Genomic DNA, 18,105 nt, shown 5'->3' with positions numbered 1-18,105 from the left:
ATAAAAGCTGGTGACAACATGAGACAGCATCAGAAGATGGTCAGAAGCAGAGGGATGCAATCTTGCTATAGTTGCCACTGCAAATAACTCACAGAAATACACAACCAACATGTACAGATAATAAAGAGCTGACTGCATTGTATTTTCAAAACCCATTAGCCCAGGTGTCACAAAGCTTTGTCTTCTTTTTAATTCATTCCAAATGTTTTATTTGCCCTTGCCCAGAAACTGACACCAAATACCAAAATCTCAGTCTAAAACATATTCTGAATTTTAATTCCAATAATTTCCATGGCTGTCTGAAGATCAAGAGTTGTTATTCCTAAAATATGTGGCTTTCAGGGCTCTCCAAATCCCTTGAATTATAGAATCTATAATCTTGGCTCCAGCAGTTTTGTCCAGTAATAGAGAGGGATCATGTCCGTAAGTGTTTAATCTCATGTTTTATTCTATTTTGCATGTTTGGCTAATAAAGTTAAATACTGTTTGGGAGAAAAATACTTGATTTCTCAGCAGTGTAAGCATTCAATGGTATGATGGATAGAAATAACATTTATCACATATTCAGGTGAATAAGGCTTTGTTTATATCTCCTAAAACAATCCTAAAATGGGAGGATACATTTGGAACGCGAGCACTGTCTTATTTACCTGGGCATAAGGTGGTACAGGCTATTTTCTGCACACTCTGCCCTTCACAGAAGGCACCACCATTGAGTGGTGCTGGGTTGGTGCAGGTCCTTGTGCGTTTCTGATACCCTCGTCCACAGCGGCTATTACACACAGACCACTCTGTCCAGGTGGACCAGCCACCATTTACTGGAAGAAGGTAAATATAAAATTGAATCATATGTGTGTTCATGCACACAGACACACAAACCATGCACAACACATAGACAAAAAGTCATCTGCTAAGTGACCATAAAACAATCTAAAATTTCAAAGATAGAAGAGACCTTGGGCATCATTTCATTCAGTTTTACTGCATAGCTGAGGAATCTAAGCATAGAGATAAATAAAATGAATTACCAAAATGTACTCACCTACTCAGAAGAGTATATAGAACCGTGTTCTATTTTTCTTGGCTACTGTTCTTAAAAAAAATACATTCCTCTTACCTAATCAAGCTTTAAAAATTATTTTTGACAGCTTATCTCAAATAATAAATGTTTACATCCTTATGCCAAGGTTGCAGGTGGATCTGAAGCATGAGAGCTGAATAAAATCATGTAGCTTTTTCTTAATAGATGATTGATTATTTTTCTTTAGCACATGTAAACTTTACAGCCTTTTAAGGACTTTTGGTCAGTTTCATTAATGCGGTGAACCTCGTTAAAAAATAAAGTCTTATATTGCTAGATTTTAAACTAATTGAGTAGCTATTTGATTGAATTGGCATTTAGTTTATGTAATTGAAATGGACACCTATTCTGTGTGTAAAAGTCAATTATGGTGTTTGATGGAGAGTTCAGTGTATGATTATAAAACCTACATTCTACTGCTATGTTCACTATTTACCGCCGGAGATATCCCTGTAGAAAATACTCTAATATATTTTAGGACTTCCATTATGTGAATTTAGAGTACATTATTGTAATTAAGCATTTTCTAACAAAAATTATTTGCTGGTAGTTAAAACCTGACGTAACTAGTAGAAGTTAAAACCTGACATAACTAGAACTCCTGATCATAAAGAGAGTGCTAGACACTCAGGCAGCACACAGCTTATATGTGCATATCACACACCCGACATCTCCTCTGCTAGAATCCTATGCAAGACAATGGGAAAAATTATGAATATGTTATACATACATACACAGACAAAAGAATTTTCATGGCAGAGTTATTTTTCTATAAAGATAAATAATTGTAAACAACTGTAATGTTCAACAATAGGAAAAGGGTAAAGTAAACGTATGTTCATGTGACTGACATCTAGGCAGCCATTAAAAAATGGTGCTCTAGAAGTCTATTTAATAATACATGAATATTTGAACATCACGTTTTAAGTAAAAAATATATTTATATCCCTTACTTAAAAAATCTTATCTATGCATAAAAATACCAGTAGTATGCATATCAATCTTTTTAAAAGCTATTTCTGGATGACAAGATGACAGGATTATTGGCATTTTCTTCTCTGACCTTTTCTGTGTTTCCTAAATTTTCTATAACAGATATATATTTGCCATCTCAAAATGATACTAACAAAAATAAATATATACAACACACTCAAAAATGAAATACTCGTTAGATGTACACGTTTTGCTATAAACTTCTGGTGAGCCTAATCTATGAGCCTTGGACGACTTACTTTATGAGGCCATGAAAAGGACAAGCAGATGGTTGATAGGTTGTGTTTCAGTTAGTGTTCCAAAAAGCAACTTAACCTGCTCAGCTTTACAAAACCCAGTGTCATGGAATTGTCATTGTAAACTGCTTCCTAGCATACTGGCAAGCCAATATTTGGGGTTATAGTATCCATATACTGCTCTGGTAGGATTTTAATGAGAAACAAATAATGATAAGCTCCTAGAGAAAAAAAAAAAAAAAAGGAATGTGAAAGCCCTAGACTTATACCCTCATTTTACAGACAAGGACATGAGGGTTCCTAGCATCCTGGTCAAGTGGCCAACTGAAGGTCAGTTACTAGAACTAGTCCTAGAGCACAAGTCTCCTGACCCCTAGGGTCCAATGATGTTTTTTACTCAAAGTGCCTAAGTTCCATCTGTTTGATTCTTTCTAAAAACCATGTTCAGCTTGCATTTGTAGATATTGAAAGCATGTTATATATAGGGGAAGAGATCTGCATGTATATTAAACATCTATATAACTCATAGAAAGATAGTCCATCATCATTAGTTATCTATGATTGCTACGTGCTGTGATGTGCTCCATTATCTTTTGCACTTTAAATGCTGTTAATCAAGTTGTTCAGCCAGTTTAGAAAAAGATAAAAAGTAGGAATCCTTTCACTGTGACTGAAGAGAGGCAACTACCTACAATTTAACATAGCCATTATCTTGACGAGGAAATTAAATCTCAGAGTATCCAGAGAATTAAAAAATTGTATGTATCTGTCTTGGAATAAAAAGGAAAGATTTAAAGTGTCACAATATACAGCCTCTGGAGCCTCACGTGGTTTCTGTTTCTCATAACTCCCCACAGCATGAGGACATCCATCCAAATGGCAGTATCTACACTAAGTACCACGAGCCAGATACCTGCCAAGGGCTGCCCCTCCTTTGCAGTCACCCAGACGTGAAAGTCCCTGGAATGTCCTTTCACACTGACGCAGCCCTGAAAAGCTTCCTTAAGTTCCAAGTGGTGGTGAGACACAGGCATCTCATTTAAGACGGGGCATACCCTCAAAATACTTCCCAGGGTTGTTTGGTTTCCTCTGACACAATAAATCACCCAGAATGTGAGGACCTACTGTCTGCCCAACACTGTGAGAAATACATAAATACACAGAGCAGTCTCTTGGTCTATAGTGGAGCTTAACACACAGCTGGGGAGATGAAACTCCTCATAAAATGACTGGAAGGCAACTGAGTGCTATACCGCAAAGAGATAAAAGCATCAGACGCTACAGCAAAATTGGGTGTGAAACTGTTGAGTATTTCTGGAGAAATATTAGGTCAAATTGGATATGAGCTGGACTAGAAAGGGCCAGAGAGCGGAAGGGAAGCTTTCCGAAGAAATCATTATGTTGAACTTGCTATGTGGTTAGGATTAGGGCCACTGCATAGCAGTGGTCACCTTCACTCTAACTACCCGCGCCCCCCCCCCCCCCCCCCCCCCCGAGTGTGTAAAGCAAGTTCCAGGAAGTCAACGTTGTTCTCTGATGTATCTGGGGAACAGGTCAGCCACAATTTACCTGACTAAGCCAAAGCCCACAGAATTGTCAGTGGGCTGACTTAACCATCTTCATCTCCAAACTCACTCTAGATCTGGGTGGTCCAGGGTATGGAGGAGGGGGGCACACTTAGATGGGTGAGCATCTTCTGGCTTTGGTGCAGGCACTCAGGTGGATTTCCTTCACTTTTCCATAAGCTGACTGACCAAGGGCTAGGAATTTCCAAGTCTGGTCTTTCTATGCCTATCAGGGAAGCAGTTAAACCTCACTGCTGAAGCTGCAAGCTGGCAATAGGGATTGAAAATGGGTGATGGGCACTGAGGAGGGCACTTGTTGGGATGAGCACTGGGTGTGGTATGTAAGCAATGAATCACGGGAATCTGCTCCCGAAGTCAAGAGCACACTGTATACACCGTATGTTAGCTAACTTGACAATAAATTATGTTTAAAAAAAGAAAAAGAAAAGAGAAAGGGCCTCTTGCTTGATAGTTTAAATTAAAACGAGAGAAACTGTAGTTTGACATGGACTAGATTGAGACTCCACCAGCTCACTCACCGTAGACTATGACAGTTGCAGTCGTGCTTTTCCTCTTGGCAACAATGTTTTTGGCAACACAAGTATAGTTTGCAGTATCTGAGAGGCGGGCCTGCTTTATGATGAGGTTGTGATCAATAGTAATATAAAAATTCCGATCTTCAACGGGGTCAATTATGTCTTCATTTTTCAACCATTCCACCTAAAGATGCACAAAAGAAATAGGTAAGTACCCAGTACGGATCCCTCGATGGCTGTCTGTCCTAACCTGTGTTTTAGAATTTGTATGACATTGCTCTGTGCTATGAACTTCAGCAATCCTGGAGGAAGTAACTTTCCGAGGTCATGTGAGGTATCACTCACCTGCCAAACTTGCTGATTCTGTCTGTACTACATTATTCTCAAATGTCAATGAACCAGTTGGGAAATACAATGTTCAAATTGTTTTCACTTTGCCCCGCAGGCAAGAACAGGGAATGTGCACTGCCAAGTTCAGAACCCAATCAAAAATAATAGGCTAAGCATTTCAAACGGAACTCAAACCTTTTGCTATTTGATTTGTTTACTCTTGGCAACTAACTTGCTGCTTTTCACAAAAGAATGTAAAGACTATTAAAAAAGCTCAAAAGGCATCTTCGACATCATGTAGCTCTAATAAACCAACATTTGGATGATTTACGTGTAACCTTGCTGAAACATATGGATTAAATTTCCCCGAAAATGCACTTACTTTAAAATGGAGCAAACACATATTTGGAGATGCATTTAAGCCAAAATACTTGAGGAAGAAAAGGTTTTGTACCAACCTTCAATATAATCCAAAGAGCGTATACATCATACTCAAAGCTCTCCTTTTCTGTATCACTAACATCAAATCTTTGACTCATGGTTTGCTTCTGGGGAACCTGACCTAAGACATGACTGTTCAGAACTACTGGACTATTTTTTCCATGAAGATCACATCAGTTTAGCAAAAGCAATATTATGCTTACAGAATGAAAGGAGGGAGATATATCTGTATAAACTGTCCTTATGGAGGATGAACTATTTCTTGTTCCATAAATTGGTGCTGCTGCTGCTGTTTTTGTTTTTTTTCTATGCACAGGATTTTCCATAAAGCAAAACAACATTGATATTTGCCACCCTTAAACTTTTCTTTTGCATCCATGTGGATATGGATACAAGTAATCTTTAGTGGTAGAGAGTCAACAGTGTTGCCATTTTCAAAATCTTAAAGAGTATCTCCAGCACCACAAGAGGTCTGGAAATTAATCTCTAAATCTGTCAGTGGGCTTGACTTTGCACAGCTCTAAATTACATCCAACAGAGGGACTCTAAAATAATGCTCCTCTAATCCTTAGGAAAGAGACCACAATTTAAAGGGAAAACGTTTAAAAACCAACAACAATCCTGAAATAAACATTTGAGGATGTAGATAAGAGCAACTATTTGTGGTGATATAAATTTTGAAAGGGCAAAACCCTCTTGGTATTTATACTATGGTAGTGAGAAATAGAATCAAATCATCTAAAACAGTGGAGTTTTAAAACATGCATTTTGTTTTCACATACAGAGACCACATTCAGTCAGGGCCATGCTTGGATATATCTGATCTGAAACTCACACGCTTCTTGACTCGGATTTTCTCAAAATCTGGCCCTATGTGTGTGGTAGTTTGAGCTCACTAGAAGTGCAAGAGGGAAGGGAGCAAAATTCATATAATTATTAATTATCATTGATCATTGAAAGCAGACATTAACTTTCTAATCTAATCTTTATCTATGCCATTCTAGAGAAAGCTTTCCACTTATAGAAGGCACTGTTGGGATCCCCTGAGTTGGTCTTGGATCCCTCCTGAGAGAGAGAGAGAGAGAGAGAGAGCATGCTCTTCATGCTTTTCTTCCAAGGACCCATAATTGCTCTTTCTTTGAAAGATGGCTCTGACATTCGTGGACTCTGAAAGTGCCTAGGGGTTCACAGCACCCCCCTCCCCCTCCCTGTCCCACAACCTCCACCTTAGCCATTGTCTCACAGATATGGAAATATGCTTTGTGTCCAATTGGGGTCAGAATCTGAGCTGCTACCTTCCAGAGTTCCCCTGTGAAATTAGGCTGAAGCTGTCCCCTTGAGATGTCGCCTGCCATCTCTATACACACTTACGGGGCTTCATTTTCTCTCCTGGTGGCTCCACCCAGCTATAAGGTTCTCTCTTCTATGAATGCCCCATTTAAAAAAAAAAAAAAAAAAAAACCCTCTGCATTCAAATCTTGGTCTCATGGTTTGCTTCTGAAGATTCCAACTATTCTCACAGGAGAACCCATGACTGTTCAAAACTATGGTTTCTTCTGTTTAAATCACATCAGTTAACAACAGTGAGGTTACCCTGATCATAAGTGACATAAAGAGATCCCAAGGGATATTGCAAACTACTTGTATATTTGAAAGTTTATTACATGGAAGAAAAAGAGCAATCTGCACAGTTGACAAGATCTAAGACAACTTCTGTGATTACTGGGTAAACCAACTTTACTTGCAAATATATCACTCTGCATTTTTCTCAAGTCTCTTGCCAGTGCTGGAACAGTGAGTATGACCTGGGTTTTGATGACCCCTGAGGAACCCCAGACATACTGGAGAGGCCCCCAGGGCCCTGTGGAGGTTACTGCCTTCCTCCCCAACTCTGGATTTAACCAGAGAAGCTCTGCTTTGATCTGTTTTCCTGTTTTCCATACTGGGCTCACTTGTAATGCCTAGTTTAAAGAAACAGAGAGTTCACTCCTGCTAGAAAATAGCTGTAGAAATGAAAAGGTGAGCCATGGGCTCCTCCGGCTTCCGGTACCTTGCCTACCCTCCTGTTCCCTACATTCCAGTACTCGCAGCTGCCACAATGTCCTGCTTTGAGACCACATCTCTACAGGAAGCTCAGGTCATCACCTCTGGCACTGGAATCCTCATGCTGCCCTGCACATCCCCATCTCCCACCCTGAAAAAATATCGACCCCCTATCACGCTGCTTTGCAATGCAGAAGCAAAATTCTCCAAAATTTCAAACTCTGTTTAGATTATTTTCTCTACTTTTCTCTAACTAAAACTTAGCTCTTTATGATGCTTCTGTTTTGCTGCTTTTTTTTTTTTTTTTTTTTTTTATCCTGGAGTTCTCTCAAGTGGTGGATATTTGATTTCCTAAACCCAACACACACTGGGCCGGGGAATCAGAAAGTGCCCTCCTTGTTCTGCACTGTCTTTTCTAGACCATTCTCTCCAAACACCATTGCTTTGAATTTCATGCCATCAGATTATGTCACCCACCTTCTATATTTTTTGTGGTCATTTAAAGACCTCTGGGCTCACAGTCATTTTATGCAGCACAATTTTTCTGTCACAATTTCTAATGATTTTAATAATCACAAACACTTTCAACATTTTGGCCTCTCAATTACATGACCCTCCTTCCTGCCACAGTCTTGGTCTCTAAGACACCCACACTTATAGGCCAGAGACTTTCAATCCTGGTTTCACTGTAGAGTAATTTGGACATTCATAATATATCAATTTTACATCCAATCCGGAGAAATTAAATCTGACCCAGAGCAACTCTGATTCACTGGTCAAGACTGGTCTAGCATCTGTATTTTTGAGACTCCTCAAGGGGCTGTGATTTCCTGCTAGGGTTGAGGAATACCACTCTAGAAGATTGTCTTTCAGATGAGATCCCTGGACAAGAAGCACCCAGGTCACCTGGGAGGCTGACAGAAATGCAGAATCTCAGGTCTGCCTACCCAGACTTACTGAGTCAAAATGTGCATGTGAATAAGAAATTCAAGGATTTATATGCACATTAAAGTCAGAGAACCACTGGCCAGCTCTTGTCCTTACCACTGATTATTAACTGCAAGCCTTCTAAAACTCCGATGCAGTTTCTTTTACCATATTCTCCATCTTTCTGACTTACTCCCTCTCAGACTCCTATTTTGACAAACTTTCACTGGGCCCTACAATCTATTAAACAAAGCGACCTATCTTGGCTGTCATCCCTCTCACGTTCCCTCCTCTCTCTTCACCACTTTTAAATCGAACCGTTTACCTTATCAACAATCCCTTGCATCAGGAGCTCAGCTCTCCCACCCCTCTCCTTTTCTAAGGCGTTCACTTGGCCGCTCTTCCCGACACCACGTTCACAGACTTGCAGAGGAATATGGCTGCGCACAGCCACGTTGAGTGGGCTCATCTGAAATTCATGATAACAGAACTCAAATGGGCCCTTAATTCTGCCAAAAAATCGTACTATATTTTCATCATCTGTTCACTGTCCCATCCTCCTAGACAGCTATTTCACACCTTCTCCACTCTCCTTAAACACCACCTCCCTCTCTATCCTCACTTTCAGCTGATGACCACGATTTCTACTTCACTGAAAAAAAGTGACAATCACGAGACAGCTTCCACAGCTCCCACTACTCACCACCCCACCCCTGTTCTGCACCCTCTCTCTTGTTACTGGGTCAGCTCTCTGTGCTCCCACCTGTCACCTCTCATTTGTACTGTGCCTTCCATTCCCTCGTGCCTGGTCAAGGGCAGGCCCCAGCAATTCTCCTCTCTGTCTCTTAAATCATTAATATTCCCTCTACAGGAGCCATCTCCATCAGCATACAGACATACACTTAGAACCCTCCCCACTCGTTTCCGCCTGGAGTCACCCCATGTCTTTGCTCACCTTACAAAACGCCTTGGAATACTTGCTTATAATCACTCTCTTCATTTCCTGTCCTCTTCATCTCTGCTGTATCTATTCTAATGCGCATTCACCTCCACCATTTTGCAGGTACTACTCTCTTCAAAGTCACCAATTACTTTCATTTTGTTAGATATACTGGTGAGGTGACTCAGCAGCAGGTTTGACCCAACTGGTTTCTCCCTCTTCCTCACTTGCTTTCTTGGCCAGGGCACTTTTCCTGGTTTTTGTCTTATCTCACTCCATTCCTCACAGCTTCCTGGAGCAAAGGTCTGTTCCCTTGTGGAGGCTCTGTCCTTGGACCTCTTCTTTTTATCTGTCTTCTATCTATATTCACTTCCTTGGTGAGCTCATCCAGTCTCATGCAGAGGTCTTCTAAATTTATCTCCAGTCTAGACCCTGGCCTTGAACTCCAGACTCATATATCCAAATGACTTCTTTCAACTGCACTGGGTTGTCTAATAACAACCTCCTGAACTGCACTTCCAACCCTGCTCCTCCCACAGCCTTGCTCATCTTAGTTCATGTCAACTCTATCCTTCCAGTTACCTAAACAAAGCCTCAGACTTGGCCTTGACTCCTCTCTACCTCTCTCTTTGCCCACTGGAAGTCAGGGCAGTATATCAGGATCTGACCACTTCTTGTCCCCTCACCACCACCCTCTTCCAGTTCAAGCCTTCATCATTTCCTTCTTGGATTACTGCAACAATTTCCTGTCTTATCTTTGCTTTCCCTCTTGGCCATCAACATTCAATATTCAACACAATAGAGTGAATGAGCCTGAAACCTTAAGTCGATCGATCGTGCTACACCTCATCTCCAACCCTCCAAAGGTTCCTATCTTGCTTGCTGTCAAAACCAAAGTTCTTATAAAGACCCACTAGGCCCAGCATCACCAGGACCCCTGACCCCTCTGAGATCACCTTGTTCACTTTCTCTATCTGTAGCACGCTGGCTCCTCTGCTAGTCCTCATGCATATCAGTGGTACTCCTGCTTTGGGAATTTTGAGTCTGCTGGTCAATCTGCTTGAAATCACCTTTCCCTTCCCCAGGTATCTGCATAATATGTTCCCTTCTCTTATTTAGTTCTTCAGATGTCACCCTCTCAGTGAGTCATTTCCTGATCAACATTTTTAAAAAAATTTTTAATGTTTATTTTTGAGAGAGAGAGAGAAAGAGAGACCAAGAGATACCACAGAGAGAGATATAGTGTGAGTAGGGGTAGTGGGGAGAGGGACAGAGAGAGAAGGAGACACAGAACTTGAAGCAGGTTCCAGGCTCTGAGCTGTCAGCGCAGAGCCTGATGCAGGGCTTGAACTCAGACTGTGAGATCATGACCTGAGCCAAAGTTGGACACTTAACCGATGGAGCCACCCAGGTGCCTCTCCTGATCAACTTTTAAAACTGCAACATCTCTCTCTGTCTATACTCCCAATCTCTCACCCTCTTTTCTTTATTTTCTCCATGGCACTTCTCACCATTTCATACAGTCTCTATTTCATGTAGCAGTTGTGTCCTCCACCAGAACTTAAGTTCCACAAATTTTGATCTGATTTTTGATCACTGTTACATTCCTGTGGCCTTAAATGATATATAGCGGGTGCTTAGTTGGTATTTGCTGAATGTATGAACAAAACTAACACATGTAGTGAGATCAAGTCTGTTAAATACAGTTTTAAATCTCTATAGAGTGGAGAAATTAATCTTAAATATATTCAATGAGTGCCATTAAATTTTTTAAGTTTATTTATTTTTATTTATTTATTTATTTATTTAGAGAGAGAGTGTGAGTGAGAAGGGGAGGGGCAGAGGGAGAGGGAGAGAGAGAATTCCAAGCAAGCTCCACACTGTTAGTGCAGAGCCTGAAGTGGGGCTTGAACTCATGAACCATGAGATCACAGCCTGAGCCAAAATCAAGAGTTGGACACTCAACTGACTGAGCCACCCAGACACCCATAAATGAGTGTCATTTTAAACATCCCTTCTAAGTAAGTTCTGTAGGGATTAAGAACACACGTTTCTCTTTCCTAAGGTGAAATCTTACAGAGCTGTGCTGGCCTCCAAGCGAACTCACTGGAGAAGTCCTAAGATAGAAGAAGACCTCTAGAATTACGCTAGGAGACCCCCAATGTCTCACTGTCGTTTATGAGTCTGGAAGTGTCCGGTGGCCAGCATGTTTTAACTAAAGTATCTTTGAAAGTAGCATGCTCCTCTAATCCACATTACACCTGTATGTCTGTTGCAGAATTAAAAGAGGGTGTTTGAGTAATTATTGCATACCTTCATCTAGGTGATCATAGTAAACCTGAGCCTAAAATACAACTTCCCAAGAACTTTAATTTTCAATGAACAAAGAGGTAGTAGGCACCTTGTTTTTTCTCAAATGCATTCCACAAACACTGAGTACCAATGTACTAGGCATGGTGGCAAGTGCTGGGGGATAAAGGGACAAGTCAGATAAGTGCAATGTGTGAGAATAATTCTGTTTATCATGAAAGACGCTGAGTCAGGAAGATATATCAATTAAATCTTTACAAATATACCTTTATATTAGCAAAATATATCCTTCTCATTGAAGTGTCTCCAGAAGCCACCACCACCAGATAAAGTGACGGTCTTCATCTGCAGTAATTTCACAGTGAGCCTCCTTACATAAACTGTATGTGAAATCCCAAGAAACAGTACAGAATCTCTGGTTGTGCTGAATTTCATTGTATTGAATAGTAATTAATTATATTGTTGCAATGCTATTTATTTGTAAGCTAATCTTGGTTAATTGGGAGTCAGCACTTGGGTCTGGCCTCTGAATTCTGTTCCTATCTTGCTCATTTCAATGTTTCTTGTTGATTTCACTCTGAGATGTGGCTTCCTCCCACCCCTCCCATTTAACAAACCATCTGATTTATACATGGGAGAAGTCTTTCTGAGTTGGAAGTTATTTTTAGCTATGTATAAAACATTCAAGAAGAGAGAAAAATAGGTTGTAGTTCAGAAAACAATAAAAGGCTTTGCCCATAAACCATAACTTGTCTTCAGGGCTGCAGTGAGGCAAAGTAGTGTTTCTGTCCTTGTGACTCAGTAACTGCAGTCTTTTCAATAATTTGGGGCACATTTGAAGTCATCGACTCAAGGGTTTATAAAGAAATTGGAATTTATTAACAGGTAATAAAAATAGTTACAAGGCAATGTTAGGATGCCCTATTTGCATATTCTGCTGTTATGTTTCGTGTTGATTAATGCCATTGTGTGCAAGTGAAAATCTTACTTTAAGAAGCAGTTTCTAAAGTACCAGCTGAGAGGGTTGCTCTCAAACCAGATTGCGTGGGTTCAAAATTGAACTGTCACTTCGTGTCTCTCTTAAGTTTCTTACCTTAGATGTGCCTCAGGGTCCTCATTTACAAGATGAGGATAATCCTCGAATGCATTCCACAAGGTTTATAAAGATCAAATGAGTTAACAGGGGCACCTGGGTGGCTCAGTTGGTTAGGCGTTCCACTCTGGATTTCAGCCCAGGTCATGATCCCATGGTTCACGAGATCCAGCCCATGTCAGGCTCTGTGCTGACAACATGGGGAGCCTGCTTGGAATTATCTCTCTCCCCCTCCATACCCCTCCCCTGCTTGCGCGTCCGCACATGCTCGCTCGCTTTCTCTCAAAATAAATAAATAAACTTAAAAAATGAGTTAATTACACAAATTACATAGTGTCTGATGTACGGTAAATTCTTAAGTTATTATTAATATCAATTAAGGATATACTTAAAGGAGATAGGACAAAACTCAAACTTCTCTAAAATAACAGCAGAGAAATGGTGTAAATTTAAAAACAAAAAAAATATCTTCATGTCTGAATTCCTTTAGCTTTTTCTGACATTTTCTTTTTTATTGAGACAAAGTCAACTTACCATTAGATTACATCTCTTTAAGACTGTACTAGAAATATATAAATGATTAAGTATTAAATTGGCCAATCTAGTTTGTACGCTAAACCTAAATACATATTTCCATTTAAACCTTGTGAATCCATAACTCTAGAGATGTCATTAGCATGCATGTGCTTTAGAGAAAGTATAACATGGCATTTTAATCAGTCTGTGCAACTAGTATTTTCTAATTCTTTTAGATTAAAAGCAAATCATCATACTACGTTAATGTTTTAAAGGTATAACAAGAACAGATTTTTGATAAAAGAAATTTTACCAAGATTAATTTGAGAAATACCCATTACTGTACTTAATAATAAGGTATAAATCACAGGCAATTTATATATTACTTTTACCTAGACCCAGACCATCCACATGTTTATAGTTTGGGTTTTTCCTTTAAGTTTCCCAATGCTGTTTCCCTGCTACTTCAAGTTAGTCATCATCACTCATTCTTTTTTTTTAACGTTCAAAATGTTTATCATTTGTTTTTAAGCCACAGCAACAGCTCAATATAGTACACGATATACAGAGAAAAGACAAAGAATAGTTTAATATCGGCTTTATGAAATTAAATGGCTCCAGATAGACAACTAGGTTGGTTTCAAGCTTTTGTCTTAAATATTAATATTCTAAAAAAGTAAACTGATTCTTACAGAGTCTAAGGAAATAAATGATTTTTTTAGGCAAATGTTTATTTTATATGAACAATTTGGCCCTCGCAACGTGAAAAGAATTTCACACATGTCGACTTAATGAAATAGGCTTTTTTGGCAACACTCTTATTTTTTCTCAGTACCCCATGATATTCATTCTATCCTCTCTTTTTAGTGATAAGATACGTTCTTGTTTTTGCTGTCTGGACCTGTAAAGCCCCCAAATTTGAGTATGCGCTGAGAAATTCCAAGGTACCTATTTGTGTGTGTGTGTGTGTGTGTGTGTGTGTGTGTGTGTGTGTGTGTGTGAGACGTGATGAACGGAAACACCCGAGTTACTCCAGGATCTGGGCCCGGGTTGGCCTCTCACTGGTGCTCTACAGGGAAACAGTGTGATCACAGAAAAGAGCCATCAGACCTAACCTCTCTATCATCGCTACCCTGCTCACTCTTCTGGGACCAAACACAGGTTCACTTTCAAAGCTAACACTGGGACTGGATGTAGTTTGATTTCAGGGGCATCAGGAAAGCATCCCTGCTCTCAAAAGATGCAGCCCAAATTTTTGGCAGTGTCTTGAAATGTCTTTAGGAAAGCTAGTTTGTAATCCCACCATTAGAAGGTTCTCTTTACATGCAAATGACCTGAGAAATAACACCTTGATCTAAACCATATAAAGTATTACAAAACTTGGCATATAAACCAAGGGAAAACTCTTTTCAGTTCGGATAAAGAAGAGTTTGAAGGCACGTGGATTTCAAAATGGAATTCAAGTAACCAGCAATATGCAAAATTTTCTATGGGGGTACACAAACAAAAACATGTTTAAGGGGATCTGTGTTTGTATCTTTTTTAAAAAAAAAGCTTATTTGAGAGAGAGGGTGGGGGAGAGGGAGAGGGGGGAGAGGGGCAGAGAAAAGGGAGAGAGAGAGAGAGAATCCCAAGTAGGCTCTGCACTGTCAGTGCAGAGCCCAATGTGGGGCTGGAACTCATGGACTATGAGATCATCACCTGAGCAGAAACCAAGAGTTGGACATTTAACCAACTCAGCCACCCAAGCGGACCTGTATTTGTATCTTTAACTTCCATATACACTCCGTCCTGATACTCATTGTGCTAAAAACTTGTCTCCTGCTTTTCAAACCGAAGCCATCTCTTGCATCCCAATCTTACCTGATACATTGTTGGGGGTGTCAAAGCCTCCAGGGTGGCACAAGTTAGGTGCAAACTAGTTGGGAAGATTAGTGTGGTATTTGAGAGAGTAAGGGACTAAAATCACAGGGTAACAAATCCGTTTGCAAATGAGGTAATCGCAATTCTTGGCATTCATCAAAATTGAGGGAAGGAGGACCTAATATGCCAGCTAATGGGTCACTGAACCTAATAGCTGATAATAGAACACTATCTGATTTAGTGTCTTTACTAGTTTAAAAGACTTTTACAAATTAAGATTCAAGTTTAATAAACAAAAGGAACATCTGGTACAAAATGAAAGATACTTTAAAATATTTTTAACGTGCACATTTTTACCCAACTGCATTCCATCAAATTCCATCCTAATGACACATTCTATGTGCACGCATCCATATGCCGTGACTCACCTGTGTTAAACCTAACTGAACACGCTGGGGTTTATTATTTTTTTTAGGCAACATGGTCTGTGGCAAGGATGTTGAACAAAGTGAGATAGTTCTGTAAAGAGCAATCTTCATATTGTGAGATCTTGTTCAACATTCAACCAAGAAAAGAGAAACAAAAATAAGGTCATCTTACTTTAGGGAAAAATGTTAGCAAACAGGAAAATATGCAAGTTTCCCAGAAGGCATCTGTATCACTTGCAAGACTATTCCCAACTCTGCCTTGCTGAATCCTGTGTTCAGAAGTGGCACTCACTGGTCACTTTTTCCACCTCTTTGACTTTTTGAGGCCCTAGGTCATCAACATATTACTCAATATTTTTGTGATCTTCCTTAATTTAAGCAGATGTCTTCCTTCCTTCCTTCCTTCCTTCCTTCCTTCCTTCCTTCCTTCCTTTTTTAATAGGCCGAATAGGCCCAAAGATAGGAACTCCTCTCAAAGCTCTTCCTTTTTTCTATCAGGTCACCCACAAACATGCACATGTCTTCAGTCCATCCTGAAAACAAACCAACAATGAAATTACTCTAGGACATACCTGCTTTTCCCAGCTATTCTTCCACATTCTCTTTCCCTTTGTGGCTAAACTGTCTTCAGCTCTTCATCTGCCCACCGACCCTTCACTTTAGTGCTGTCTGGATTCACGCTTAGCACCCCAACTGCATTTTCAGAGGCAACCAGCAGCCCCCCTAACTTCCCAGTCCGACAGCACTCTTTCCCTCTGCTACTTTCATGCCACGTAATTATCTGTTCTTTCTCAAACCTCTTTCCCGGGTCCCTTTATTTCATCCACTATGTTTCACATAGTCCTCCGCAGGGTTTTCTCTTTCATTTTCCTCCTTTTAATTTTATGGTAGTGGTCCTCAACTTTGTGCATCAGAATCACCCGGGGAGGTTTTAAGATCTGCTTGCGTCTGGGCCCCACCTGCAGAGATTCTGACTGAATTGGGCTTATGAGGGGCCCAGGCATTGGTGTTTCTCCGAGCTCCTCAGGTGATGTTAATGTACAGCCAGGTTTGCAAACAACTGGCCTATATATACACTGGTGATCTCATTCATTCTCATGGCTGTTCACTCAAAAATCAATCCCTTCAATCCCAGTTTTTGGTAAGCTCCATTCATATTTTCAATGGCTTTCTTGATAACTCCATCTGAATGCTCAACCAATATGAAAAACAAAACATGTGCTGAATTGATCTCAGTATCACCTCACATCATCTATAAGCTTGGTCCTTCTGGTTTTCTTTTCAAATATGGAGCCATTATCCTCTCAATCCTAAACTCGAAGCTTACAGTAATCCTCATAGCTTTCTTCAAAACCATTCTATGAAGTTATGGACGTTACCTAAAATGGTTTTCAAACCTGGCCCCTCTTCTATGTCCCTAAGTTTAAGTACTGTGATGTTATTTTAATTCCAACAATTCTTACTAAAAAGTTAATCTTAAAAATAATAGCTTCAATTAAAATGTTCTCCACCGTGTCATTGTTTCCAGGTTAAAATCCAAACTTGATATGAAATCTTTTACAAGCTGGCCTCAATTACTGCTCTAGCTTCACCTTCATCACTTAGTACCACTCTCTAGGCATACTGAACTTCCTAAAGGTTCCTTAGCATGTGAGCGTCATTAACGTGGCCACTCACTGTATTTTCTGTCACTCTACCCAGAATGCTTTTCTCCTCCTTTTCTGCTGAGAGAACTTTACTCATTCTTCAATATTCACCTCAGAAGACACTTTCATTCTGAAGCCCTTTTTGTCTGTCTTCCTTTAGTGTGCACCTGTAGCAATCTTTTCAAACCATCTATCATACTGTACTGTAATAATCTGTGTAAAGTTTGTGCCTGGGAGTTCTTGAGAGCACGATTACTCATGTGTATATGATATCTCCAATACTGATCAATACTGATACATTTTGAACATCTCTGAATATATATGTTTACTTTTGTGCTCAGAGTATCTATTATAGTACCCTAGCAGAGATGCTCAAAATATATTTATTGTTTATCCAGTGAATATTTGTTGAGTATCTACTATGTGACCTCACTATTTCTGATACCTGGGATGCATCAATAAACCAAAAAGACAAAGTCTACCCTCCAAGTGATTCCCAAGAAAGAATACAATATATGAACAAATAAATACACTGGATAGTTTCAGTGGTCCTTAGGGCTGGGGAAAAAAAAAAAAAAAAAAAGAAAAGAAAAGAGTGCTATACAGTGCTTTAGATTAAGAGTCAGAAAACATTTTCTGTGAAGGGACATGTACTAAGTATTTTAGGCTCTGTGGGCCAAGGTCTCTAAACTGTTGGCATAGACAATATGTAAATGAGCATGTAAATAAAACCTTTATTTACAAAAACAGATGGTGGGCTGTATTTGGCCTGCAGGCTATAGTTTGCTGACTCTTTCATTTTAGATGATAGGGAAGGCTTCTCGGTAGAGCCAACTCAGCATTAGAACATGAATTTCTAGAAACAGCCAGTCATCCTGAGCCAGAGTGTTCCAGGTATACAGAAGAGCAATTATAAAAGTCATTGTTTGTGAAGCAGAAATAAAGCCTTCATGACTGAAGTGTGGTGAAAAAAAGAAAGAATGAATACATGAACAGAGGCAAGAATGTGTGCCCATATAGAAAGGAAAATTACTACTGTCAGTGGCAAATTTTTGTAAGGAAGAAGTCCCTTAATTGAGTTATGTAGCCACATTCAGAGAGATGTAACAAAGACATGACTGCACAGGAAAATAAAAGTCAGTAGGATCTACTGAAAA

General features: G+C 39.8%; 1 protein-coding gene across 2 annotated transcripts in view; it reads right to left on the bottom strand.

The window, feature by feature from the left end:
• The window catches only part of UNC5C (unc-5 netrin receptor C), a 359,471-nt gene that overhangs the window by 71,415 nt on the left and 269,951 nt on the right, over positions 1 to 18,105 (bottom strand). For both annotated transcript variants that reach the window (XM_019463841.2, XM_019463843.2), the window contains exons 5-6: positions 4,415 to 4,595; positions 651 to 818 (exon numbers count right to left, since the gene is read on the bottom strand). In XM_019463841.2, coding sequence (XP_019319386.1) covers positions 651 to 818; positions 4,415 to 4,595 — 349 coding nt within the window. The remainder of the gene's footprint in view (positions 1 to 650; positions 819 to 4,414; positions 4,596 to 18,105) is intronic.

This window comes from Panthera pardus, unplaced genomic scaffold, assembly GCF_024362965.1.
Source record: "Panthera pardus isolate Hobbes unplaced genomic scaffold, ASM2436296v1 HiC_scaffold_13, whole genome shotgun sequence".
Classification (NCBI taxonomy): Eukaryota; Metazoa; Chordata; class Mammalia; order Carnivora; family Felidae; genus Panthera; species Panthera pardus.
This window is presented reverse-complemented; position numbering and strand designations above follow the sequence as displayed.